Source organism: Pantherophis guttatus, chromosome 10, assembly GCF_059756535.1.
Source record: "Pantherophis guttatus breed Tessera chromosome 10, ASM5975653v1, whole genome shotgun sequence".
NCBI classification, from domain to species: domain Eukaryota; kingdom Metazoa; phylum Chordata; class Lepidosauria; order Squamata; family Colubridae; genus Pantherophis; species Pantherophis guttatus.
Window position 1 is genome coordinate 4,611,110 of NC_142072.1, and position 27,803 is coordinate 4,638,912.

General features: G+C 45.4%; 1 protein-coding gene across 1 annotated transcript; it reads right to left on the reverse strand.

The window, feature by feature from the left end:
• Positions 1–153: 153 nt before the first annotated feature.
• Positions 154–27,803, reverse strand: TMEM145 (transmembrane protein 145). The gene is made up of 15 exons (XM_034438018.3): positions 27,518–27,803; positions 16,816–16,890; positions 16,587–16,664; positions 15,060–15,146; positions 13,180–13,281; positions 12,378–12,462; positions 10,243–10,314; positions 9,677–9,745; positions 8,659–8,739; positions 6,623–6,701; positions 6,049–6,142; positions 4,912–5,084; positions 3,828–3,948; positions 2,781–2,981; positions 154–1,352 (listed from the first exon to the last, which is right to left on the reverse strand). Exons 1-15 carry the CDS (start codon positions 27,638–27,640, stop codon positions 1,131–1,133), a joined length of 1,662 nt encoding a protein of 553 aa, XP_034293909.1. The 5' UTR covers positions 27,641–27,803; the 3' UTR covers positions 154–1,130.

Here is a 27,803-nt window from a genome sequence, read left to right on the forward strand (position 1 = left end):
TCCTTTTATAAGCAGATGTTTGCCTGAAAGAGTCACATGTTTTCACATTGAAATAGAAACATGAGAATATTCTTTATTTTGGCAAAACAAAGAGAAAAAAAAAAAGCAAAAATGTGCTCTTGTGGTTTTCAGAAATTCACCATAATCAGGGAGCACAGCATTCGTTTTATTTTATTTATATTTATCAAATTTATTGGTGCTCATCTTACCACAGGGTAACTTAGTTCCTAGGAACTAACGAGGGCAACATCATTACCCTAGGGAAACCAAGGCAGAGGGACCTAGAAGATTCAAACTATCTTCACAAGGTAGCAGAAAGAAAAAAAAGTGGACCAAAAGATGTTAATATGGAGTCATGTAACATGGGAGATATAATTACAAGGTAAATCTGGTTCCTCATTGTGGGATCCAGACACGAAAACTACTGAATCACAATGGAGGCTGAGGAAAACTAGATGATTTTGGTCTACAGCAGCGTTTCTCAACCATGGCCAACGTGTGGACTTCAACTCCCAGAATTCTCCAGCCAGCCATGGAGTTGAAGTCCACTCCTCATCAAAGTTGCCAAAAGTTGGGAAACACACTGGTCTACAGGAAAAAGTCAGCCGAAGACGGGCCTGTCTGTCGCTCTAAATTTACGACCGGTGGACTTCAACTCCCAGAATTCCTGAGGCAGCTGTGCCGGCTGAGGAATTCTGGGAGTTGAAGTCCACAGATCGCAAAGTGACCACAGTTGCCCACCTCTGCTCTGATTGAACTAGAAGAGAATTTCCACCCATGTTCATTCAATGCTTGGCTTCCCCTCACAGAAGCAACCCCAGAGAGGGGTGGGAAAGCTTAAGACTGTCCCATGGGGAAGGACCCACGACCTACGGACTAATGGGGTCATAGCAAAGGAGTCAGGAGGTGTGGAGAGAGTAGGGCTGAAGTGAACCCACCCACCCTATTTTGTCTCCCTGGCTTCCAGGATCCCAAGAAGACAGGATGAGACAAAAGGGAAAGATGCCACAGGTGAAAGGGGTCCCAGGAGAGAGACCAGGGGATGAGGGTGCCATTGTCTTGAGAGAGGGAGCTCCAGAAAATGTCGAGATAGGAATCAGCATAGCCAAGAGGGAGAGTCAAGAGACCCTTTAGACCGGCCGGGCGCCGGTTGTATGCATGCTAAAATACTCGGTGTAGCCGTTATGTTGGTGTAGTTGGGGCGCATGGAGCTGGTAGGGCGGAGGCTGAGTCTCGTTCCCCAGGGACGGCTTCAACAGCACAGGGGCACTGCTGAGCTCGGAGGTAGTGACTACGCAGTTGGAGGTCAGGCTCCGATCAGCAGAAGAGGTGTCTTCCATTTGTTTGCGGGTCTGCAGGAGGAAAAGTAGGTAGAAAGTCCAAATAAACATTGGCAGGAAAGAAAGAATCACGGTCTTTTGCCACCCTTTCCTCTTTTATCAAGTCTAAAGCAATAAGATCAAGCAGCTTGGAAGGACGCAGGCCGAACAACTATAATAACAACGTTATCCCACCACTTTGAACTGTCTTTGAGTCCAGGCAGTTTTGACTTGTGCTGTTATTGTTTTTTTTCAAACAGGCTGCCCTCATTTAATGTTTTATTTGTTGTGGATATTTCTCACTTCTTCTTTGATCTGAGTTATGGCCTTTTTTAAAATAATAATAATAATAATTTAAGCGGAGGCCTTTGTGTAACCTTATTATCATATTGTTTTGCTGACTGCTGTAAAGGAGCAGAAAGGGAGACTTCATTTAGTCAGCAAGGGGGGTTAAAAATTCATTCGATCAAATGAATGAATTACTCTGCCACCACAAGCTACAACACTGTTGGTAGTCTGCAGGGAGATCGGAGGCCTTGGCTTTGGTCTGGCAATGGCATAGCAAAACCAAAAGGAACAAGGACTCTTAAGAACGATTAATCAGTGGAATGACTTGCCTCTCAGAGTTGTGCATGTTTCAACCTTGGAGGTTTTAAAGAAGAGACTGGACAGCCATTTGTCTCTGAAATGGTACGGGATTTCCTGCCTGAGCAGGGGGTTGGTCTAGAACAGAGGTCTGCAACCTTAAACACTCAAAGAGCCATTTGGACCTGTTTTCCCACAGAAAAGAAAACACCGGGAGTCAAAAAACCCTTCCCGTGTCTGAATATTTCTTGAGCGGCCACAAAAATAGCATATGTAATTGAATTAAATGTTCTGTTTTCTTCTGAAACTTTTCTTTTCTTGGATTTATCCATGGTTGGCCTACTGGGGGATGAAAAGCTCAATAAATCGTGTACCAGCGGGTGTTGCACATTGGCGGTTGTGACGTATATTTTGAATGACAGGGAGTTGCAGCACAGGGGTGAAAGAGCCACATGTGGCTCCAGAGCCACAGGTTGCTGACCCCTGGATTAGAAGACCTCCAAGGACCCTTCCATAAGCAGCAACCCTTCTGAGCAGGGGTCTCCAAGCTAGGCAACACTAAGACTTGTGGACTTCAACTCCCAGAATTCCCTAGCCAATTGAAGTCCACAAGCCTTAATGTTGCCAAGTTTGGAGATCCCTGCTTTTGAGAATCAAATGACAATTTGTAGAGCGTAAGGAAGATGACTTTGACTTTGGAGATCCATCAGGGAAGATCTTGCGTATCTCCAACAAGGTCACCTTTCTCATTCTCTACACACTTCTTATAAAAATAAAAGGCCACCTAAGGTCATCACGTATGATTCCACAGAGGTTTTTTTGTCGTAACCGTTTAAGGAAGGGAAGTTCTCAGGCGAGACCCTCTCCGATTCTCACATTGCTGGTGTTGCTTCCCGTACTCTGGGGGATGGAGAACAGCTCGGTGAAGTTGGGCACTGAGTCACTGATGAAAGTCACATTGCCGTAGACGTGGTGCGGAAATTTGGCCCCTGTTGCAGCCTCCTCGACAATCCCAATCTGTGACGTCCGCACGTGGTACGGGAAGTTCTTATTGGCCGCTGACGGTCTGGTTATAATCTGCGGAAATGAGGGAGACAAGATAGTAGCTGCAGTGGTTCAAATAATTTAACAACTGGTTCTCTGGGTGGGCGTGGCCATGGTGCACGTGGCCAGCAGGTGTAACAGGCAGCACTTGGCCTCCTGCATTCCCCTGGGAGCAAAAACGGGCTGCGAGGGGAGCGCTGCCCCCCTCCCCTGCCCTGTGCCCCATTTTGGGCCTAGTAGGCCTCCCTGCAATCTTCTGGGAGCAAAAACGGGCTGTGGAGGGCCCGTTTTCAACCTCCTCGGCTCTCTGGAGGCAGGAAATAGGTCCATTTTTGCACTCCAAGGGCCTCTGGGAGGCCCATTTTCCACCTCCCTGGGCTCCATGCGCCCCCTGCACTTACCTGGGATCCAAAATGGACTGCGTAGAGACTCCTGGGAGGGGAGGAGGCGGGGCCAGCCAGTCATCGGAACTACCAGTTCGCCAAACCGGATGTAATTTTAACATCCGGTTCGTCTAAACCGATCCAAACCGGCTGAATCCCACCTCTGGGCAGCTGGATGAAGCTACCATTTCAGATTGCAGGTCCTTCCTCTGTGAAAACATCACCTTCCTCTTTCTTCTTCCTTCTCCAGCAAACTATTTCATCAGCATTCGATGGGGGCGCAGATATTCTGCACTGACTAGATTCACATAACCTAAACTCAATCTGTCCCAAAGGTGCTTTTTCCCTCGTGCCCCAAGGGTTGGGGGGGGGCCTCTGCTCTAAACCAGGGGTCTTCAACCTTGGCCACTTTAAGACTTGTGGACTTCAACTCCCAGAATTCCTCAGCCAGCAAAGCTCAGGAATTAGAAATTGTAGGTGATGTGAAAATTCTTACCAGGAAGACCGCGTGGGCGTACAGATGAATCCCCAGTTGAATGCCGTTGACTATTTTCTCCCGCGCCCACTTCGGTATGCCAAAGTTAGCGATAAGCGCGGTGACCGGGACAGCAAAATACCTACAAAAGAACAAGGCACTGGCTAAGGATGCAGATCCTGCTTGCCTAAAGTGCTGGATTTCATTTAAAATAGTCCTTGACTTACAACAGTGGTGGAATTCAATTTTTTTTACTACCGGTTCTGTGAGCATGGCTTGATGGGCGTAGCAGGGGAAGGATATTGCAAAATCCCCATTTCCTCCCCATTCCTGGGGGAAGGATATTACAAAATCTCCATTCCCACCCCACTCTGGGGCCAGCCAGAGGTGATGTTTGCCGGTTCTCCGAACTACTCAAAATTTCCGCTACCGGTTCTCCAGAACCTGTCACAACCTGCTGAATAGCACCCCTGACTTACAACCGTTAGAAGTTACAACAGCACTGAAAAGAGTGACTTATGACCACTTTCCACACTTCCATGCTGGTTGGGGAATTCTGAGAGTTGAAGTCCACCCATATTAAAGTTGCCAAGGCTAAGAATCACTACTTTAAACTAACAACTAAGCCTTCATGGCGGGACCTCTAGCAGCCAATGTAACAATGGTGGAACTGGGACATAGCAATAGCACTTAAGACTTATTATATACCGCTTCACAGTGCTTTACAGCCCTCCCCAAGCGGTTTACAGAGTCAACATCGTGCCCCCAACAATCTGAGTTCTCGTTTTACCAACCTCGGAAGGATGGAAGGCTGTGTCAACCTTTGGTCAGGATCGAACTGCTGACAGTCGGCAGAATTAGCCTGCAATATTGCATTCTAACCACTGCGCCACCACGATTCTTCATATTCAGTTAGTTAGCCTTTTATTTACTTGTTATCAAAGTTTTTAATGCCTTTTATGTTTTTATACTATTGTACACCTCCTGGAGTCCCTCGAGATAGTGAAACGGGCAGCATAGAAATTTAATGAATGAATAAAATACTCTTTGACAGGACTCCCCCAAAATAATTTTCCTGCCCTGTTGATCTTTTAAACTTACTGACCAGAGGGTGTAAGCAGCAAAGAATGGCACGTAGAAGGGTTGTTTCTCCGGGAATTGCTTGAGAGTGATGAGGATGGCGTAGCAGAACCAGATGTAAGCCACAAACTGAAGTGTGATCAAGCCATATCCAGCTGGAGATTCATAGGTGTACAGTACTTGTGCCTGATCGAAGAACTGAGCACCGAAAGGAAGGAAGTGGGTATAAAAAACTTGGGGAAGTCATGATTAAAAAAAGCTGCACAATTTACCCACCGCAAGATGATTTCCCCACTAATGTCTAGATTCATCATAGCTGGGTAACAAATTATAGTCCGTGCAACAAAGTTGTGCAACAAACAAAGAGCAACAAAGATAAACCTTATCCTAATTTATTGATGATTTGAGAGGACCTTGGTGGTCTTAAGAGTTTGGTCGTTTTCTTGCAGACGTTTCATGATCCAACCAGGTAACATCATCAGTGCTAGAAGGAAGCGAGGTTTGTTCTATGTTTATAAACCCCACTCCCTTCTGGAACTGATGAGGTCACCTAGCTGGGTCATGAAACATCTGCAAGAAAACTTCCAAACTCAGAGACCACCAAGGACCCCACAGTTCTCCTCCTGCTTCTCCTTCTGCTCCTCCTCCCAAACCCCACTTCCTTCCAGCACTGATGTTGACACCTAGTTTGGTAATAAAACATCTGCAAGAAAACCCCCAAACTTGGAGAGCACCGAGGATCTCTCATTTCAACCCCCGAGCTATAAATATTCTCCTTAATCGGTTACTGAGGATTTGCAAGGCAAACTAGACAGGGAATTTACATTAAATCAAATTCTTGACTCATCTAAGCTGAGAAGATGCACAAGCTTCTTGTGGTCAGGAGTGCCAGCATATTGCTGAGGAGGAGGAGGGTGGGGGGAAACAACAACTATTTTTGTACTTGTGAACCATGACAGGAAGGACTGTGTGATCTAGGAAATAACCAGAACGCAGAAAATGCAAACTAAATTTGTGTGGTCCTTAAAGCAGAGGTCTCCAACCTTGGCCGCAAAGCTGGCTGGGGAATTCTGGGAATTGAAGTCCTCCAGGCGTAAAGCGGCCAAAGTTGGAGACCTCTGCCTTAAAGTATATACATAACTGAAAAGGGGAAGGAACTTACCTCAGCCTCGTAGATAAACAGCACAACATGAGTGATGGTGTACAGAGTCATGTACACTGAGAGCTTGATGGAGCCAGTGTGGCTGATCCGACCTCTGCCAAATAAGGAACCAAGAGCACAAATTACAGAAGAGGAAATGCCACCTTGTACGCTACAGCTCTTAACAACCTTCTGACAACACAACAGCACAAATTCCAAGCTACCCTCTACAATCTCCTTAAATTTCAACTGCAGGTCCTTTGAACATCAGTCAACTTCCCAATCTCTGTTGCTTTTCCACCTCGGGTCCCAAGTAGGGTACCTCAATATCGTTCATATATGCCCATTTTAATGAAAGACAATTCAAATGAAGCGAAACGATTTTGAGATTATTCTGTGTAAAATGAAATGTGTAAGAGATGATAAGCTCAAGAAAATTAAGTGTCAATTGACAAAGTTTAAGATTTAAAATTATATTTCGGTGTCACCCCTGCAATCTACCCCGATCAGTCCCACATGTGCAGAAGAAAAGCCCATTCCTCTCCAATTCAGCCCATCCCTCCCTCTCTGTTATCCCCATCAGCTATACTGGTACCTGGTAACTGTGAATCCTTTTCCCAGGAGGATGAGCATCAAGAGGAAGATCAGAAAACTGACGGAAAAAAGGAGCTTGGCTGGAATTGGGGAAAGAAAAAAAGAGATAAGCGAGTGAATCTAAGCCAGTAAGAGATTTAAAATAGTCCGTGGTCATAAGGATGGGCTGAGACATAACACTGCTCCATAAAACTTAATATTGTCGCTAGCATCTTATCTGAGATATCATCTTATCTTTGATAGCATCTTATCTGGGCTGAGAAGACCAACAAAGGTGATTAGGGGACTGGAGGCTAAAACATATGAAGAACGGTTGCTGGAACTGGGTATGTCTAGTCTAATGAAAAGAAGGATTAGGGGTGGCATGATAGCAGTCTTCCAATATCTCAGGGGCTGCCACAAAGAAGAGGGAGTCAAGCTATTCTCCAAAGCACCTGAGGGTAGGACAAGAAGCAATGGGTGGAAACTAATCAAAGAGAGAAGCAACTTAGAACTAAGGAGAAATTTCCTGACAGTGAGAACAATTAATCAGTGGAACAGTTTGCCTCCAGAAGTTGTGAATGCTGCAACACTGGAAGTTTTTAAGAAGATGTTGGATAACCATTTGTCTGAAATGATATAGGGTTTCCTGCCTAAGCAGGGGGTTGGACTAGAAGATCTCCAAGGTCCCTTCCAACTCTTCTCTTCTCTTCTCTTCTCTTCTCTTCTCTTCTCTTCTCTTCTCTTCTCTTCTCTTCTCTTCTCGTTTTATTCTTATTTTATTATTGTTTTATTTCTATTCTATTCTATTCTATTCTATTCTATTATTGTTTTATTTTTAGTCTATTATTGTTTTATTTCAATTCAACTCTACTCTACTCTACTCTACTCTACTCTACTCTACTCTACTCTACTCTACTCTACTCTACTCTACTCTACTCTATTCTAACTTGGGTCTCCCCAGATATCGTGGATGACAATTTCCATCATCCCCCACCTAATATAGCCAAAGGTCCAACAACTTTGGAGAGCGAAGAAGGCTGAAAGCTGAACAAGCAAAAGGTAAATTTCTGCAGCTTCCATGTGTATGGACTTCATTTCCCGGAATCTCCTAACCACAATGTTTATGGCTGAAAATTCTGAGAGTTATCCACTTATCTGGAAACAGAGGCTCTATGCTGATTGACACTGGTTCTTTGGAGTTTCAAAGTGTATCTTTTCAACCTGAGATATTGGAAATTGTAGCTGGGCCCAAGAATGGATCCTGACCATTCCCATGAAGTTGACCCCCACAAAGTCTTCTGTGGTCTTCAGGCTGATCAATGCTATATATTCCTGACACGGGTAGTTTAATTCACTTATACTTAACCAACACAAAGAAACCAAGTCCCAGCTTTATAGGAAGTGTCAACTTAGCCATTATGGCTTGTTCATCATAGTTGATAGTTTCATGTTATGTGTGAAACCAATGACTGTGGCTGTTCCACAAATCATGGTTTAATACAGGGGTCAGCAACCTGCGGCTCTGGAGCCGCATGTGGCTCTTTCATCCCTCTGCTGCGGCTCCCTGTCGTCAGTCGGCTCCACAATTGATAGGGCTTTTGGTTAGGATAGGTAGAGGAAAAAGGACGCTGCACTAGGAGGAGACTCTATGGTGGGGGAACCGGACTTCTGGTCAGCAGAGGAAAAAGGACGCCGCACTAGGACACTCTATGGTGGGGGAACCAGACTTCCAGTTGGCAGAGGAAAAAGGACGCCGCACTAGGAGGAGACTCTATGGTGGGGGAACCGGACTTCTGGTCAGCAGAGGAAAAAGGACGCCGCACTAGGACACTCTATGGTGGGGGAACCGGACTTCCAGTTGGCAGAGGAAAAAGGACGCCGCACTAGGAGGAGACTCTATGGTGGGGGAACCGGACTTCCGGTCAGCTCCAGAAGTGAACGTGGGACTTCCGGTTAGGACCTTTGTGGTTCTTTGAGTGTTTAAGGTTGCTGACCCCTGGTTTAATGGGAATCCATCTGGTAAATAGGAAAGGCCCATCCCTGATAATAACGTACCCAAGATCTTAAGACTGTCATTTCCAATCCCGTCACTTGCATACTGGCCCCAGTATATGCAGAAGAACATCAGGCTGAGCACTGGAGAAGAAAAAGGAAACAGGTGACATGCATGTAACATAGTAACGACATGGGTGGGATTTGTAGAAGAGCAGGCAGAGCTGTGGGTGGCGGAGTAAAACGAGTCATCGGTTGAGAATCAATGCATTCCCACAAAAGTCTTGAATTCCATTGATCCTTATCTAGCGCCAATTTACTGTTGAACTTTTATTGATTAGATTCTTGGGCATAGACTTGAGCAATAAATATCCTGAACTGCGACTTAATGCATGTTCCTGTTTTTTTGCACCCGACAGATTTCAATCACTGCTCTTTCCTTAGTTTTGGCTTCTCTGTTCTTTCTATTATTCGATCTTAAATGACAGCCCTCGTATTTTCTAATTTCTTCCACTGCCACCTGTCTCCACCTGCCCTTTCCCAAACAATTCCGGGAATCACAGAACTGCCGTTATTTATACAGCTACCAATGTGAATATTTAAATGCAATCTGTTTCTTGCCATCTGTTACAGAAAATGCACCTTTTTTTTTTTAAAGTAGAAGATGCGGACGCAAAATCACGGGAATACAGATCAGCTCAAAGGAAAATACTTTGATCTTCTCAATCAAACCTATAATACAGGTGGAAATAATTTTAATAGGAATTCCCTTTCCCTTAAGCAAAGGCTAAGGAGGGACTAGAAATCACGATCTCCTGGTGATTGGCCCAAAGTCACCCAGTTGGCTTTTATGCCTAAGGCAGGACTAGAACTCACGATCTCCTGGTGATTGGCCCAAAGTCACCCAGTTGGCTTTCATGCCTAAGGCGGGACTAGAACTCACGATCTCCTGGTGATTGGCCCAAAGTTATCCAGCCAGCTTTTGTGCCTAAGTCAGGACTAGAACTCATGGTCTTCCGCTTTCTAGCCAGGTGCCTTAACCACTAGACCAAACTGGCTCCCTGCTTCTCCTTAAACCTACCCTCTACTCCAGCTGCTGTCATGAACATCTTGTATGTGGTGTGCAAAAGTTGCCGGCCTTTCAACAGATCTGGAAAAAGAAAACCCAAAATGTCACACATTTCCACAATCCATTCCCACCCCACTCCAGGGTAAGGATACTGCAAAATCCCCATTCCCACCCCACTCCAGGGGAAGGATACTGCAAAATCCCCATTCCCACCCCATTCCTGGGGGAAGGATACTGCAAAATCTCCATTCCCACCCCACTCTGGGGCCAGCCAGAGGTGATACTTGCCGGTTCTCCGAACTACTCAAAATATCCACTACCAGTTCTCCAGAACCTGTCAGAACCTGTTGGATTTCACCCCTGACCGTGGTGTTTATTTAATGACCACCCATTCGCTTAGCAACCATTCTAAAAATGGTTTTAAAACTGGATCTGAGTTGACATACAATTGTGACGTCTTAGGATGGGAAATTCTGATCTTATTTGGGGCCATAAGCCAAGGACTAAACTGTATTTGCTCAACTCTGATGTCATCGATCACATTCCATCAGAAACCATAAGATTCTTTTACTACTTACAGCCAAAATAGCATGAGATGATGAGGATCAGGATGAATATAAGTAGGAAAGTGATGTCAGTTTCCAGGATACCTAGAAGAAAAGAACAGAAAGAAGAAAAAAAGGACACACTAAAAGGACATCTGCCATTAGAGAGGCAGTCTTCAAACTCGGCCCAAAGGTGCTTTTTGAACGGTCCCTAAATGAACTGTTGTAAGTCGAGGACTGCCTGTATAATATATCCTATTATATTTTCTATCATATTACCATTAGCCACCATTTCAGACACAGGTCCTGCAAGAGCAATTACAATCGAATATGGTTATCCTTTCCTGCAACTGTTGTCTAAAACTTTATGTGTTTATGTACCCATGAGAGAATTCTCTGTGTGTGTATGTGTAATTTTGTTGTTCCTTTTTCCTTCTTCTGACAGATCCTATTGCTCTGCGTTTTTTCTTTGTTCTGTTAAAAATAAACAAAAAAAAACCACCGCCACCCATCTTCGGATGAAGAGACAAACCCTTTTCCACCCAATAGCTAAAAATACCCAGGATATTTTGTAATGGTTTGCTCTTTTTCTCGGGCAGAACTGGGGTTTGTTTGGGTTGGCTGTAACATTCAACATCCATCCTTGTCCAAGATGCCATAAAACAAACAGGGCAGAATGTTCCCACGCTTAAGCGGAGGGCGCTGCCAGGGTAACGCGGCTGGCCCTTCTCCTCTCAACGTCTCTGGAGAGGCCAGCTAAGGCCTGGCTAGGTGGCTCAGTGGCTAAGACACTCAGCTTGTCGATCAGAAAGGTCGGCAGTTCAACGGTTCGAATCCCTAGTACAGGTCTCCTGCGTGAGCAGGGGGTTGGAGTAGATCAGTGATGGCTAACCTTTTTGCCATTGCGTGTCAAAAGCAGAGGGAGCACGGGGGGTTGTGCGCGAGAGTGCCCACACCACATGCACATGCAACTCCCCGCACTCCCCCCGCTTTTGGCACATGATGGCACAGTGGACCCGTTTTTCACCCTCCCCAGGCTCCAGATCCTTTCTAGGAGCCTGGGGAGGGTGAAAACAGCATTCCCCACCGCCTTAGAGGTCCTCCAGAGGCTGGAAATAGCCTGTTTCCCGACTTCCGGTGGGCCCAGAAGGCCCGAAAATCAGCTGGCCAGCGCGCGCACGTGCGCCGGAGCTGAGCTCATGTGCCCACTGATATGGCTCCATGTGCCACCTCTGGCACGCGTGCCATAGGTTCGCCATCATGGGACTAGATCATCAGTCACCAACTGGTGGGCCACAAGAACATTTTTGTGGTTTGCAGAAAAATTATTTGCATTTTTTTATATTGCACTAAATCACGGCTCCTCAAACTACGGCCCCTGGGACAGATACGTGCAATGAACGCTTGTGTTGCTGCAGAGTCTCCCCCTTCAGAGTCTTTTTGTGTGGGTTGGAGGGGGGCAGAAATTCCAATTTGGGGTCTGCTTCAGCCTCCTGGTGTGGGGCTTTGGGCGAAGGCTGGAGGGAAGTGCCACTGGTGGTGAAGAGCCGGAGGGCCTCGTTCCAGTGGGACTGCATCATGGCCTGGAACTGGCTGACCATCTCAGCCTGCTGAGCCTCCAGGCGTCAGTACCTGGCCTTGCATTCCCACAGGTCTTCCCTCTGCTTGGAAAGCCTATGCTCCTAGTCCTCAGTGAGGTGCTTCTACTGGGCCTCCTTCTCGGTCAGATCCAATTTGAACTGAGCTGTTTTCCCAACTCTTTCTCATGGTGGTTGCTTAGCTCCAACAATTACTTCCTATTGGAGCTTTAAGGAGCCTGGGCGGGCAGGCGAGGAGTGGCTGGAAGGGGAGGGCGAGTAGAGGCCGGAGAGGCGCTCCTCGACATGAGTGACATTGAGTTGGCCACACCCACCAGTCACATGACCACTTAGCCACGCCCACCCGGCCGGTCATTAGGCAGATCATATTAGTGATCCGTGGGGTTTAAAATTATGAATTTAGTGGTCCCTGAGGTCTGAAAGGTTGATGACCTCCAAGATCCCTTCCAACTCTGTTACTGTTATCTCAGATGCAAAGAGCCAACTCTCCTAGAGGTGCAGGGGATTCTGGGATATCCCCTTGCGGGCCACTTTAAAGTGGAACTGTACGGGACCGACCGAAAATCTTACCAAATTCATCTGCAGAAAAGTGACGTGTCCAGAACGATTTGCCATTCGTCAAAATCATCTCGTATTCCAGTTCCAAGCCGTCACCCTGTCAGAGAGAAGAGGGGGCTGAGCATCAGCAGAGGCCTTAACACAGGGGAGTCAAACTCCATTTCATTGTGGGCCACAACAGGGTTGTGTTTGACCTTGGGGGTGGGGGCAGGGTAGGCACGGCGGGGGGCACCTGTGGTGGCCAAGTGCTAAGGCAGGACCTCCCACAGACCCTCCCTCACTCTCATTATAACCTTCCTTCCTTCCTCCCTCCCTCCCTTTTCTTCTTTTTCCTTCCCTCTTCATTCTTTCTTCTTTCTTTCCTTCTTTTTTCCTTCCTTGCTCTCTTCCCATCTTCCCTTCTTTTTGCCTTTCCTCTTTCCCTTTCTCCTTTCCTGTCCCTTCTTGCATGCTCAAATGCAAAAGGGGAAACATTTCTCCTTTTGTTTTGTTTTGAGTTTTAGTTTTGCTAGCCCTCTGCCCCGTGAAAATGGAGCTCCGGGAGAGGGGGCACGTTTTTGGCTGGGACGGCCTCCTCCAACCCTCTACAAGCGAAAACGGAGCTCAGAGGGGCCATACATGCGCTCCTCTACCCCGTTTTCGCTGGCAGAGGTACCACGGGCCGGTTCTTTGCTGTTTCCAGGGTGGCCCTGCGGGCCAGATCTAAGCACCCCACAATCCGGATCTGGCCCTTGGGCCTTGAGTTTCACACCCCTGCCTTAATGGGAAGGGATCCAGGCTTTGCGGGGGGGGGGAGGTTTACAGATAGACTCACCCCACATTTGCTGAGAACCACATACCACCAGCGTTCCCGGACAGAACGGAAACTTCTTCCACTTGTGCAACTCAGATACCGGATTGAATTTTCGGTCACCAGCTGGATGAGAAAAGGCATAAAATATAGCCAAAAGTAGCAACAACTGATTGTTCTGTTTGCATTATTATCCAGAGGTTCCCATCCCATAATATTCTCTGGCTTTCAGATCATATCAAGTGAATATGAGCATGACCCAAACTTCTGTTTAGTCCTCAAAAAAGTGATAGGTGTGTGTGTGTGTGTGTGTGTGTGTGTGTGTGTGTATATATTTATTTATAGGCTTTTTTTTTCTGGCAGCCAACAAACACTCTGCTGCCCATTGGGAGATTAAGGAGACTATGGGCAGCAGAATGTTTGCTGGCTGCCACAAAAGAAAAAAAAGCCTAGAAACTAGTGGATTGTGATTTCACTGAACTAGGGCGGCATAAAAATCTTGATTTACATAGGGAGAACCTGGCTAAAGAGAAATACACATAAAGCCTATGAAAAGGAAAGAAAACAAATATATACATACATACATACATACATACATACATATATATAAAGTGTAGGCTATAAACCAGTGATGACAAACCTTTTCGGCACCGCGTCTAGGCCGCAACCCGGAAGAGGAGCGGCCCATGGAGCATGAGCACGCCTGAAAATGAACTTCCGGTTTCACCTACTGAATTTCCGGTTTCAGCCAGCTACTGTTCCAGGTTTCTGCCGCGCATATGTGCACGACAATCAGCTGGCGCGCATGCTCACGCAGGAAAGTGGAAGACCAACTCTTCTAGTTTCCAGCATTGCCGCACACACAAAGGGCAGCTGATCATTGCGCGCGCATGCACACCAGGAAACTGAAAGAGGAATGGCCGATGCTGCATGTGCCAGGCGACATGGCTCCTCATGCCACTTCGGGCACGTGTGCCATAGGTTCGCCATCATGGCTATAAACTCTGGTTGTCTTAGATCCAGCTTGCTAGAGGCCTGCTCAGAAAGGAACTTCTATCCCTTAAGCCAAACGCACATGGAAAGACAGGTGGCAGAAAAAAAGAATTGAGCTTTTACACTTCCTGTTCCATCCTATCCTTAAATCTGAGCACCTGCCTGGATTGCTGTGATGAATATTTGTCTGATACTTTTAGCCTCTGCAAAACACCCTTTGAAAAATTCACTAATTTAAAGAAGGCGCCTCTTCCGTTAGGGAGAAGGTTACAGAACAGTATTTCATAAATTGCAAACTGGAAAGCAAAATCTAAATCTAGATGTAGTATTTCTCGATCTCAGCGACTTCATGAGGTATGGACTTCAACTCCCAGAATCCTTTAGCCCAGCATGTTGTAAGATGGGTGGAGTTCAAGAGGAATGGCCCTCAGCTCCCACATGTTTAAGATGGGTGGACTTCAACTCCCAGAATTCCCCAGCCAGCATGTTTAAGATGGGTGGAGTTCAATTCCACCCATCTTAACACACGTGGGAGTTGAGGTCCATTCATCTTAAAGCATGCTTGGCTGGGGAATTCTGGGAGTTGAAGTCCACTTATCTTAAAGCATGGTGGGCTGGGGAATTCTGGGAGTTGAAGTCCACTTATCTTAAAGCATGCTGAGCTGGGGAATTCTGGGAGTTGAAGTCCATTTATCTTAAAGTATGCTGGGCTGGGGAATTCTGGGAATTGAAGTCCATTTATCTTAAAGCATGCTGGGCTGGGGAATTCTGGGAGTTGTGGTCTACTCATCTTAAACATGCTGGGCTAGGGGATTCTGGGAATTGAAGTCCATACCTCTTAAAGTTGTTGTAACTGAGAAACATTGATTCTAGAGGATTGAAATCCCCTTGTAACTATCGAAATCTCTTACCTTGCACCCAGACCAGGCATACTGAGTTGTAAGGTTGATAACTTGATTGTTTTCTGGGCGAATAACAGATTCTTTCATCAGACAATCCTAAGGAGAAGGGAGAGAAGATAAAAGAGAGCCCTAGAACAGTGACTGATGTAAGACACAACAACAGGCACTTCGCCCTGAAGGCTCAGTCCTTCCAGTGAATTTGGAACCAGGAAACACAAAACGGGGTATAATTTTTAATTCAGTTGCGGCTCCATTAGTGCAGCAAATCATGTTGTTGTCTCACAAGAACCTTTCGTTTCTTAATTTACTTATTTATTGTAGCACAATAGATCAGAAACTCGTAATTTTCTAAGCGGTCTCCCTGTATTATGAGCCCTCGGAGCTTCAAAGCAACAACAAAATCAGATTTTAATTCATTTTAGGTCTTCATAATACTGCAGAGCTGATCGAAGAAACCGATAGTCCTCCAGATTACAAATTAACAGAGTTGGAAGGGACCTTGCAGGTCATCTAGTCCAACCCTCCTCCCCAGACAGAAGACCCTACACCAGTGATGGCGAACCTTTTCGGCACTGAGTGCCCAAACTGGCACACATGTGCATGCGGAAACCCGAAGACCAGCTGGCCGGCGCGTGGATGCCTATTTTTTGGGCGTTTTTTCGGCTGTTTTCAGGCCATATTTTGGCTGTTTTGGGGGCATTTAGGAGGCCATTTTTCAGGCCATTTCCAAGTAAGAACAAGTAAAAAAAGAAAAAGAAGAAAAAGAAAAAGTAAGAACAAGAAAAAGAAAAACAAGAAAAACAAGAAAAAGAGAAAGAGAAAAAGAGAAAGAAAAGAAGCAAAAGAAAGAAGAAAAAAGAGAATTCGATGCAACAATAACACGACACTGTCTGTTGACAGCTGTACTAGAAATTTCTCTTCAACAGAAAGGACACTCTACAGGCAGTCCTTGACTTACAACCATTTGTTTAGTGACCATTCGAAGTTACAACGGCCCTGAAAAAAAATGACATGACTGTTTTTCACATGACCGTTGCAGCATCCCCCCGTGGTCACGAGATCAAAATTTAGGCGCTTGGCAACTGACTCGTATTTATGACGGTTGCAGTGTCCCGAGGTTATGGAATCCCGTTTTGCGACCTTCTGACCAACAAACTCAATGGGGAAGCCAGATTCGCTTAACAACCTTCTTATTACCTGTCGTGATCTGTGAACTGTGGCAAGAAAAGTCGTAAAACGGGACAAAACTCACTTAACCAATGTCTCACTTAGCAACAGAAATTTGGTGGGGCTCAATTGTGGCCGTAAGTTGAGGACCACCTGCATATTAGAGCAAATCTCAAAGATACTCAGAATAGCAGTGCTCCAATTATACAGCAACTCCCTTGCAAATGAGCAATCCGATTGAAGATCAACGTGAGGAATTAATTGGCACGGCAGCACTAATTTAGCCCAAGAAATAGCAAGTTAAAAAAGGAGAAGGAGGGCGGAAAAAAGCAGGATCCATCTGGTATACGATGATCAATAAAAACTGACCTTATTTCCCTTTTTGTAAACAGCCGGCCACTGGGAAGGATCGTCAAAATAAAGAAGAATGTTTTCACAACATTTGTTCTTCAAAGAGAAGAAGAGACAAAAGAGACAATTACCGCTGATGGCAGCACAATTTTGTAATTGCAAACTTATCCAGGGCGAGGGAGAAGTTTCGTAGGCTGGGAATGGGGAAAGGTACCCCTAAAATGCACAATGTAATGTCGAAAGATACCTCTGGGTAGCGGAACTGGAAATCCAGACGTCCATAGTCGGAAAAGAAGCAGAATCTAGTCAAAAAGACCCAATCCTGGAAAAAAAAAGGAGAAAAAACAACAACACCATGTCAGTTTTGATGTAGCTCAGTATTTATATTAGTCTTTCTCCATCTCAGTATGTAGTTTTAAGTTGTGACTTCAACTCCCAGAAGTCCCTAGCCAGAGGAATTCTGGGAGCTGTTGAAGTTCACAGAACTTAAAATGGCTGAGACTGAGAAATGCTGGTCTGTACAGAGGATAATCGTTTAAGGAAACAACGCTTTAGCAGCTGGATAGCTAAACCGAGTCACAATCCCGGGCACCCATGTTACGTGACATCCCCCAAATGACACAACGTGTGTGCGACATGACAAGAGGGCACAAATAATAGAAATTACTCTCTCGTCTCATTTCGCACAGTGTCAAATGACGCAGGTGGGCTCGGCATCATTTCAGTGAGGACATCCTGAGAGACGCATTTCATCTTGATGTCATGGTGACCCTGAGAGAAATCCCCATCTACAAGGGGAAGACCTCTTCAGGTAGCATCTTCAGATAAGGCAATTCGTTATCTTTAGAATAGGATAGGATACGATAGAATATAGAATATAGGAATGTGGAATGTGGAATGGAATGGAATGGAGAATAGACTAGACTAGACTAGACTAGACTAGACTAGACTAGACTAGAATAGAATAGAATAGAATAGAATAGAATAGGAATAAAACAACAACAATAATAGAATAGAATAGAATAGAATAGAATAGAATAGAATAGAATAGAATAGAATAGAAAATAAAATAAAATAAAATAAAATAAAATAGAATAGAATAGAATAGAATAGAATAGAATAGGAATAAAACAATAATAATAATAGAATAGAATAATAGAATAGAATATAAAACAATATAGAATAGCATAGCATAGAATAGAATACAGAATATAGAATAGAATAGAAATATAACAATAATAAGAATAGAATAGAACAGAACAGAATAGAATATGGAATGGAATGGAGAATAGAATAGAACAGGACAGGACAGGACAGGACAGAATAGAAAACAGAATATAGAATAGAATAGAATAGAATAGAATAGAATAGAATAGAATAGAATAGAATAGAATAGAATAGAATAGAACAGAATAGAACAAAACAGAACAAAACAGAACAGAACAGAATATGGAAGGGAAGGGAATAGTTGGAAGGGACCTTGGAGGTCTTCTAGTCCAACCCCCTGCTTAGGCAGGAAACTATACCATTTCAGACAAATGGTTATCCAATCCCTTCTTAAAAACTTCCAGTGTTCTAGACAATGGCTATTCACTGGAGTTCAGAGGCAGAAACCTGGAAACACAGCAATGTAAGTCCTTAAACATGCCAATCCATGCCCAGTGGAAAAACCACAATATTCTGGAAATGATTGGCCTAATACACGTACGTGTCAGCAGCCTGATCTTGGATCCAGCTAGTTACTATAAGGCCCATTAATTTAACAGAGTGCAAGTGCATCAACGAAAGAAACCTACCCAATATTATTCAGTTTATAGCCACAAGTGCCTCTTATAAGATTTATAATTGCCATACTGGGAATTAATGTTTTATGTGCTTAAACCTGACTCTGAAATGAAATGGATGAATGAAAATGATGGGGGGGGGGGCGTTTGTAGCAGGGTGAAGCATCACAGAAACATAGGGCTGGAAGGGACTTGGAAGTCTTCTAGTCCAGGAGTCCCCAACCCCCAGTCCTGGACTGGTGCATGTCAGGAAGCAGCATGTCAGAAACAGGGCCGTGGAAACAAGCAAAAGCCCCATCCATGGGATGCAGGCAGCATGCAAAATCACGCCTCCTACGGTCCATGGAAAAAACTCTCTCCATGGAACCGGTCCCTGGTACCCAAAAAGTTGGGGGCCGCTGGCCCAACACCCTGCATCTTTGTAGGTAAATCATTAGAGGTAGTGAAAGGTCTAAAGCAGTGATGCTTTTCAGGACCGAGTGCCAAAAGCACGCGTGTCCGCGCGCAAATGCACACACGTCACCCAAACCCCCAAGATGCAACAGCCCCCAGGCATGTGCCCCTCCCCCATGCATGCGCACGTGCCCCCCTGCACGCCCCCCACTCATGCATACATGGCCCCCCCGCACGGGCCCCAGGCATGCGCGGCAGAGAGCTGGAAACCAGCTGGCTGGCGGGAGGTGTGCGCGCATTTGCAGCGGAGCTGAACTGGGGCAACAGCTTGCGTGCCATTAGAGAGGGCGTTGTGTGCCACTTCTGGCACTTCTGGCACGCGTGCCATAGGTTCTCCATCACGGGTCTATAGCCAGCCACAACTTGGGTTTATGAGAAGTCCTTCTGAGGGTTTTCGAAGCAAGCTCTTTAGTTAATAGAGATTTAGCTTATTTATTTATTTATTTATTTATTTATTTATTTATTTATTTATTTATTTATTTATTTATGCAATTTATATGCCGCCCTTCTCCCGAAGGATTCAGGGCGGCTTACAAAGAATAAAATTCAACCATTTAAATTTAAATGTAAATTAAAATCCAGTTAAAATTAATTAAAATGATTACAATGTAAAAGCCCCTAGACGGGTCAGTCCATTTGATGAAAGAGCCACGTCTTCAGTTCACGGCGGAAGAAGAGGAGGTCGGGGGCTGTCCTGAGCCCAGCGCTCCCACAGAGAACGCTCTCCCTCTGGGGGCCGCTAGCCGACATTGTCTAGCCGACGGCACCCTGAGGAGGCCCGCTCTGTGAGAGCGTACGGGACGATGGGAGGATGGCAGAAGATGCTCCTGCAAGTACTCCGGGCCTAAGCCAGTTATAGATGTGTGAAACAAAGGAGTTAGCCACGCATGCCAATAGCAAACCACTGATAGCAATTACAATAGCACTTAGACTTATATACCACTTCACAGTGCTTTTACAGCCCTCTCTAAGCAGTTTACAGAGTCAGCATTATTGCCTCCAACGATCTGGGTCCTCATTTGACCCACCTCGGAAGGATGGAAGGCTGAGTCAACCTTGAGCCTGGTGAGGTTCGATCTGCCAAAGTGCAGGCAGCAGCCGGCAGGCAGCAGAAGTAGCCTGCAGTACTGCACTCTCACCACTGCGCCACCGCGGCTCATGATAGCCCCATTAATTCCCATTTTTCTTAATTGAATAGCATGAAATCAAACACAACCCAGACTGATCCATTATGGCACGCCCCATTTGTAGAAGTGGGCATCAAGTTTCCATAACCCCATTTTCTTTCAGCCTGCAAGCGGTTGCTTTCTCACAAGCTCAAAGCACCTAACTATGAAGCCTTCAATACGTCTGAACCCTGCTTATTTCTACAGATCTGCTAACTCCAGCCTATTGGGCTTTCTCCAGCCAAATTTTGGGAGAAACATTCCTGTCCAATGCAATGCAGGTTTTCCCCTCTTTTCTGCAATTTACACTGTATTCACATTCATCGGTAGAAAGAAAAGGAAACAATAGTAAATAAACCCCGATCCATCCTTTGGCTGCTGTTCCTTTTTCAGTGCTGAGCTAATTATCTACACGACAAGCCAAGCATTTATTCTGGATTCGTTCGTGCTGACTTGGAAGGGATCAGCTTTTTTGGCAGGCAGAATTTTTAAATTGTGCACGCTCAGGCAATACACACACCTGATTACCCTACTCAAGAGCAGGCAGTGAGGGAGATATGCCTTTACAACAGTCGATTGAAAGACAAAGGTGTGAAAAGTCAGGTTCTACATTTAAGGCATGAAAAGCCAAATGCACAGGTACAGGATAGCTGCAGTACACGGCTGGCTCCTATTTAAGTGGTTGTCCACTAGGATTGCAAGATCCCTCTCGCAGTTACTACCGTTGAGCCAAACAACCACTTAAATATGAGCCAGCCGTGTGCCGCAGCTGCCAAAAGAAGCCAATGCAGTCCTAGGCTGCATTAACAGCGGGATAGAATCCAGATCACGTGAAGTGTTAATATCATTTTATAATGCCTTAGTAAGACCATACTAGGAATATGGCATCCAGTTTTAGTCCAGTTTGAGACTCTGGAAAGAGCGCAGAGAAGAGCAACGAAGGTGATTAGGGGACTGGAGGCTAAAACATATGAAGAACGGTGGCAGGAACTGGGGATGTCTAGTTTAATTTCTTTTCTTTTCCATCAAGCAGGGCTGGCGTGAACCCCCCGCCCTTTTTTTTTTAGCTCTTTTTAGCTTTTTAGCTTTTTAAGTGTAAATTGGGTTTTAATTGGATTGTTTTAAATTGTGGGCCAAAGCTGTATAATTCTTTTAATTGATTTTAAATTTTGTATTGGTATGTTTTTATCCTTGGCTGTGCACCGCCCTGAGTCCAATAGGAGAAGGGCGGTATATAAATTGAATAAATAATAATAATAATAATAATAATAATAATAATAATAATGAAAAGAAGGACTAGGGGAGATAGGATAGCAGTCTTCCAATATCTCAGGGGCTGCCCCAAAAAAGAGGGAGTCAAGCTATTCTCCAAAGCATCTGAAGGCAGGACAAGAAGCAATGGATGGAAACGAATCAAGGAGCGAAGCAACCTAGAACTAAGGAGAAATTTTCTGACAACGAGAACAATTAATCAGTGGAATGGATTGTCCCAGACGTGGGTGCTCCATCTCTGAAGAATTTTAAGAAGAGATTAGACAATTTATTTGTCTGAAATGGTTTAGGGTCGTGATGGCGAACCATCACGTGATGGCACACAGAGCCATATCGGTGGGCACACGAGCATTGCCCTTGCTCAGCTACAGCATACATGAGTGCGCAAGCCAACTGATTTTCGGGCCTTCCAGGCACACTGGAAGTTGGCAAACGGGCCGTTTCCAGCCTCCAGAGGGCCTCCAGCGGGGTGGGGAAGGCCATTTTCACTCCTAGAAAGCTTCTGGAGCCTGGGGAGGGCGAAAAACGAGCCTATCGGACCATCGTGTGCCAAAAACAGGGGGAGCATGGGGGTGGGGTCGTGCGTGCACGCGTGGGGCTGGGGTGGGGCACATTGAATTGTGGGTGTGGGCACGCACGTGTGTGACCCCCCCCACTTTTGACACGCGACGGCAAAAGGGTTGGCCATCACTGGTATAGGGTCTCCTGATTGAGAAGGGGGTTGGACTAGATGATCTTCAAAATCCCTTCCAACTCTGCTATTCTGTTATTAAGTCCAGTGATGGGTCAGTTCAACAGTCAGAAACAGCCTAGGTTGTGAGACCATCCTGAGGTTGCAAAAGGCCTGGGAATAATTCCCTTCTGGGATCTGGGTCAGAAATACTTTGGGCCGATTAAGCCGAGGAAGAAAAGATACGAAAACAGCCAAGAGATTTGATGGATAGGGCTGTGCAAACGCTTGCTTATCTACACATATGAATATACATATTTATCAAAGCAAGGAGCTTTCAGTCCGTGGAGGAAATGGGTTTTGGAAGAAGCCGGCTCCTTTTCACCTCATTGTTTCTCTTCCGTCCAACTCTCAAGCCCATCTTCTTGCTCTGGAAAGACGGGGGGGGGAGAAATCCCACTTGTTCCCATGGCAACAACCCATGCTCATGGTTTCCACGGAAACCGTACCAGAGGCTGAAGCAGGCAGAGGAAACAAGCAAAAAAATCTGGGCCAAATGTGTGGGGAAGAATTATAGTTTTGCGGGGCACCTGCTCATGCTTTCTCCCTGGGGATCAGGCAGAATGTTAAGAGAGCCACCGAGATTGTGGTTTTTCTCTCCCCAAAAAACCGCAAATTAAAAGCTGCGGGAACTGCAGCCAAAAAGACATTAGGGAGGCCTGCTGGATTGCAAAGGATTTGCAGCCAGAATCCTTGAAGAGTAATAATAGGTTTTTGGGGAAGGAAACAGTAGCTCCTTCTCTGATCGCAGCTCCAAATTTGCAAAGAGGTTGCCAGTTATGTGTTGTTTTTTTTTACTGGCCTATTAATAGTTGTTTTGCAAGTTGCCATTATCCTATCGGTCCATTACAGGATGTGTGGGACGTAGAACATAGAACATCAGAGTTGAAAGCGACTTAGTCCAACCCACTGATAAACCAGGAGATCCTATACCATCAAGCAGGGCTAGCCTGAAATATTCTTTTAATGGGTTATTTTATTTTAGATTATTGGCCAAACTATTTAATAATTTTAAATTGTTTTTAACTTTTATATTGTTGGTTTTTTTATCTTGGCTGTACACCACCCTGAGTCCTTCGGGAGAAGGGCGGTATAAAAATTTAATAAATAAATAAATAAATAAATAAATAAATAAAATAAATACATTTCAGACAAATAGTTGTCCAATCTCTTCTTTAAACCCTCCATTGTTGGAGCATCCCACAACTTCTGGAGGCAAGATGTTCCACTGGTTAATAGTTCCCATTTTCAGGAAATTTCTCCTTAGTTCTAGGTTGCTTCTCTCCTTGGTTAGTTTCCATCCGTTGTTTCTTTTCTTGCCTTCTGGTGCTTTGGAGGACAGGCAGCGCCTTAGATATTGGAAAACTGCTTAATCATGTTACCCCTAGTCCTTCTTTCTACTAGACTAGACATTCCCAATTCCTGCATTTTCTATTTCTTTTTTTAAAATTTTGATTTACAGTATATGCCGCCCTTCTCCGGAGACTCAAGGCGGCTTACAATGTGCTCAGCAATAGCCTTCATCCTTTTGTATATTTATACAAAGTCACCTTATTGCCCCCACAAACTGGGTCCTCAATTTACCTACCTTAGAAAGGATGGAAGGCTGAGTCAACCTTGAGCCTTGGCGAGATTCGAACTTACTTTAATTGCAGACAGCTGGTGTTAATAACCAGCTTAATAACAGGGTGCCTTAAACCACTGTACTACCAAGGCTCTTTTGCATGTCTTGCTATGGCACACATCTCTGGTCTGGCCTGTGGCAGAGACCTCACTCTCCCTTCAACCCTTGTTACCATTACTACGCTGTAGAACAGAATGAAGTGACACAGATGCCACAGTCTTCCAGGGAGCAGTTTAGTGAAACTATCCAAAGCATGGATTATAATATGCCCAAGTGCACGTATTAAGTGTTTTTACATATTGCCTTTTGAAGTTGTGGCTTTCCTACAAGGTCGCGTTCATCCGTCAACCCACTCAAAGCATTGATCAATAGATGCCAGTCCTCTGAGACCAGTTACTTGCGCATAGCCCAGAAGCCTATTATAAATCAGATTTTATTAATATATATATATATATCAGGGGTGGGTTCTAAATTTTTTTACTACAGGTTCTGTGGGCGTGGCTTATTTTGTGGGCGTGGTTTGATGGTCATGTGACAATTCTTTAGGATTTAGCAGAGGTACTGGTCTACCAGGCTTTTAACTGCTTGCAGAACTGTACCGGTCTACCCATTTATTTTTTGCAAGCACTGATCTACTCATGTATTTTTGCAGGCACTGGTCTACTCATTTATTTTTGCAGGCAGCGGTCTACTCATTTATTTTTGCACTGGTCTACCCATTTATTTTTGAAGGCACCAGTCTACTCATTTGTTTTCTTTTAACACTGATCAGCTGTAGGGCTGCCCTTTGAAGCCCCGCGGCAAGAGTTTAAACAGTCTTTTTCCCTCTAGCCGATCAGCTGGGACTCGGGAGGCAGCGAATAGATTGGGGACGGAGCCAAATAAAAGGTAAGAATAACGCGGGGGGGGCAGGAGGGCCCAGCTCCCGAACAAAGAGAACCGGTTCGGCAACGTCATATCATCACCGCTACTGGCTTGGCCGAACCGGGCTGAACCGGGAAGAACCCACCACTGAGATATATATATATATATATATATACCAGGGGTGGTATATATATATATATATATATATACCAGGTATATATATATATATATACCAGGGGTGGGTTATAACCGGCTTTACTACTGGTTCTCTTTGTATGCGCGTTTTGCGCGCGATCGCCTCTTTGGTCGCGCGCTTTGGTGCCAAGCTCCATGATAGCCACCAAATGAGAAAGACATACATTTTCATAATTTCTCGCTGACAAAGTGAGGGTCATGCTGTCCCATGGTTACAGTCCTGGAAGGTGTAACACGGGGGGAAAACTGATGCCACATTTGAGGATAGCAACTGTTCAAAAACGGTTGAAGCTCTGTCCTGATGGATTAACATGCCCCATGCTGCATATCCAGCATATTAACTGACATGAAATAGAAAGGTATGAGTGTGTGAAATCCTGTTTATCTTTACATTACGTAGAGTTAAACAGCTATACCCTGTTCGAAATAGACAATTAAAAAGCTAAAAAGGAAACAGAAAGATACTTCCTCGCCAGCAATCAACACCCAGATGAGCAGAGATAAACACCAAAGTTCACATTAGACCAACAATCCAGAAACAAACAATACCCCAATCAAGGGACCACCAACTCAGACAAACAAGCTAACAATAAACAGCAACCCAATAAGAAACCACGGAGACCATTCCCCCACCAACATTGACAAGGCAAGTTATAAGTATATAAAATGAGAGCAAAGCCTACCCCCTTCTAGCACTGAGGATGTTACCTAGCTGGATCATAAGACGTCTGCAAGTAATCAGCTAAGCTCAGAGAACTCAAGGTCCTCACAGTTCTCCTCCTCCTCCTCCTCCTCTCTCAGTCCCTTCTAGCACTGATGATGTTACTTACTTGAGTGATGAAAGGTCTGCAGGAACACAACCAAGATCAGAGAGCACCAAGGACCCCAATCTCTTCCTCCTGCCAAATCCTCCTCCATTCTAACACTTTATTTTATTTTATTTTATTTTATTTTATTTTGAATTTGTATACCACCCTTCTCCCTGAGGACTCAGGGCGGTGAACAGCCGCCTAATGATGTTACCTAGTTTGGTAATGAAATATCTGGGAAAAAACAATCAAGCTCGGAGAGGACCCCACTCTCCCCCTCCTCCTCCTCTTCTTCTCCTCTGCCTCCTTCTCCTTCTTCTCCTCCTTCTCCTCCTCCTTCCCTCCCCTCCTCCTCCCCCTCCTCCTTTTCCTCCTCTCTCAATTCCTTCAAGCACTGATGATGTTACTTAGTTGGGTAATGAAACAACCGCAAAAAAACCCTCAACCAAGCTCAGAGAGCACCAAGGACCCCGCTACATATTATTGCTGCAGGCTGCTCTGGCTTTCATTGCCCACCCTCGTCTCTTTGGATGTATGTAAGTGCACGCTCCTGCCAATTCGGGATTAACGTTTCGTACATTTAATGAAGTGAAGTCGATGCTCTATGAAGTCAGCCTCCATAATGATCAACGTGTCCTTAAAGTATCCCAACCCTTCGGGGGCTTCTCTTGTTTCCGAAGGGAGGCATCTTTCTCTAAAAGTTGTTTGCACCCTCATCCTTTCGCACAGACAATAGCACCGTGGCACACACCTGTGCCAAATGAATTCATTTAGGAAAAAGCAGAATATGCACACACACACACGTGTTTATGTGTGTGTATATTTACATACACACGCACACACACATAATTGTTTAATTCGGTTTAATTCTGTTTTTTTAAATTTTGTATTTATGTGTTTTATTCTGTGGCTGTTCACCGCCCTGAGTCCTTCGGGAGTAGGGCGGTATATAAATCCAATAAATGAAATGAAATGTGTGTGTATGTATGTATATATATATATGTGTGTGTATATAGATAGATATAGATACACACACACACTCACACACACCCACACACACATACACATACATATACTTCTGTGTTTCCCCCAAAATAAGACCCTGTCTTATATTTTTTTGAACCCTGAAATAAGCGCTTGGCCTTATTGCCATGCGCTCAAAAGCCCGATTGGGGTTATTATCAGGGGATGTCTTATTTTGGGGAAAACAGGGTATATACTACCAAGTATACATATAATATATACATACATATACATATACATATATATACACACCCTGTCTGCATACTATAACACAGCTTGTCCAGCACAGCTTGGACAGTTGAATCACGGCCTCCCTTTGTACCCGATTCACCGTAAGGGCAAATCTTGCTTCCATCCAAGCCTAGAAGAGGAGGTGTCAGGCACACCCCAAAAGGAAGTCTAGACTCCCTTCAGCACTGAGAAGGGTGAGAGCCTGCCAAAGACACCTGCGGTCTGGAATTTAGAATTGATTAGGCACCATTTCCCCCCCACACCTAAGATGGGGAGGAAAAGCTCCCGAATCTTTTGTCTGGTCTCTAACCACCTCCTCCTCCTCCAGAATAGTCAGAAAAAGAAACCCCCCCACCCCCCCTTAAGAGGGAAGAAGAGGGGCTGGGCAAGGAACCCATAGGGTTGAGTTGGGGGGGGGGAGAGAGATGAAAAGGGAAGGAAGGACCAACTAAAGAGAGAGTGCGTGATCTTCCTGAGCTGGTCCAAGAAAGGATCTTAAGAGGCTGCTGTCTCTAATGAAAGGGGGATGGTGTGGGGAAGGAGAGGAGGCGGAAGGGATCTCCAGGGAGGGGAGGAGGCCCACACACCACCCCTCCCTGCCCCTTCACAGCCAGGACCACCGCAGAAGATGGCAAAGGGGCTGGGATGGCAGCTTTGAGAAGCCGGGTTCGGCCATGCCAGGCCCAGGCGGGAACAGGGCACCTCGGGATCGGTTCTGGCCCCCTCCTCTCTCCCCTCTTCCAAGGCAATGCTCCTCAGCCCCCAACCACCCAACCCCCAAAAAACCTGCAGACTCACCTCCTTGGTGCTAAGATTGCCTTTCACATATTTGCCCCAGCACCATTCAGGCAGCAGCATCAGCAGCAGGAGCTGGAGCCTCCGAGCCCCGGGCAGCCGTCGCAGAGGCTGGGACGGCTCCATCCTCAACCCCTCCGGCCAGCTCTCCGCCGGATGGGCTCCCTTCCCTGCGCGCTCCCGTTTAAAGAGATACGATCTCGGTTGCCCCCCTCCTCCTCTCCCCTTTCTCAGCCTGAGCCTGACTGGAGACGGAGGCGCTGCGTAGACCTGAAGCAAAAACACCCAC

Excerpts from the sequence above, each read along its gene's own strand:
- TMEM145 (XM_034438018.3), bottom strand. The coding sequence starts at position 27,640 with ATGGAGCCGTCCCAGCCTCTGCGACGGCTGCCCGGGGCTCGGAGGCTC. Across the intron at positions 12,463-13,179 it reads TGGTTCTCAGCAAATGTGGG|GGTGACGGCTTGGAACTGGA; the intron begins GTGAGTCTATCT and ends TCTCTCTGACAG. Across the intron at positions 2,982-3,827 it reads ACGCCCACGCGGTCTTCCTG|ATTATAACCAGACCGTCAGC; the intron begins GTAAGAATTTTC and ends TCATTTCCGCAG.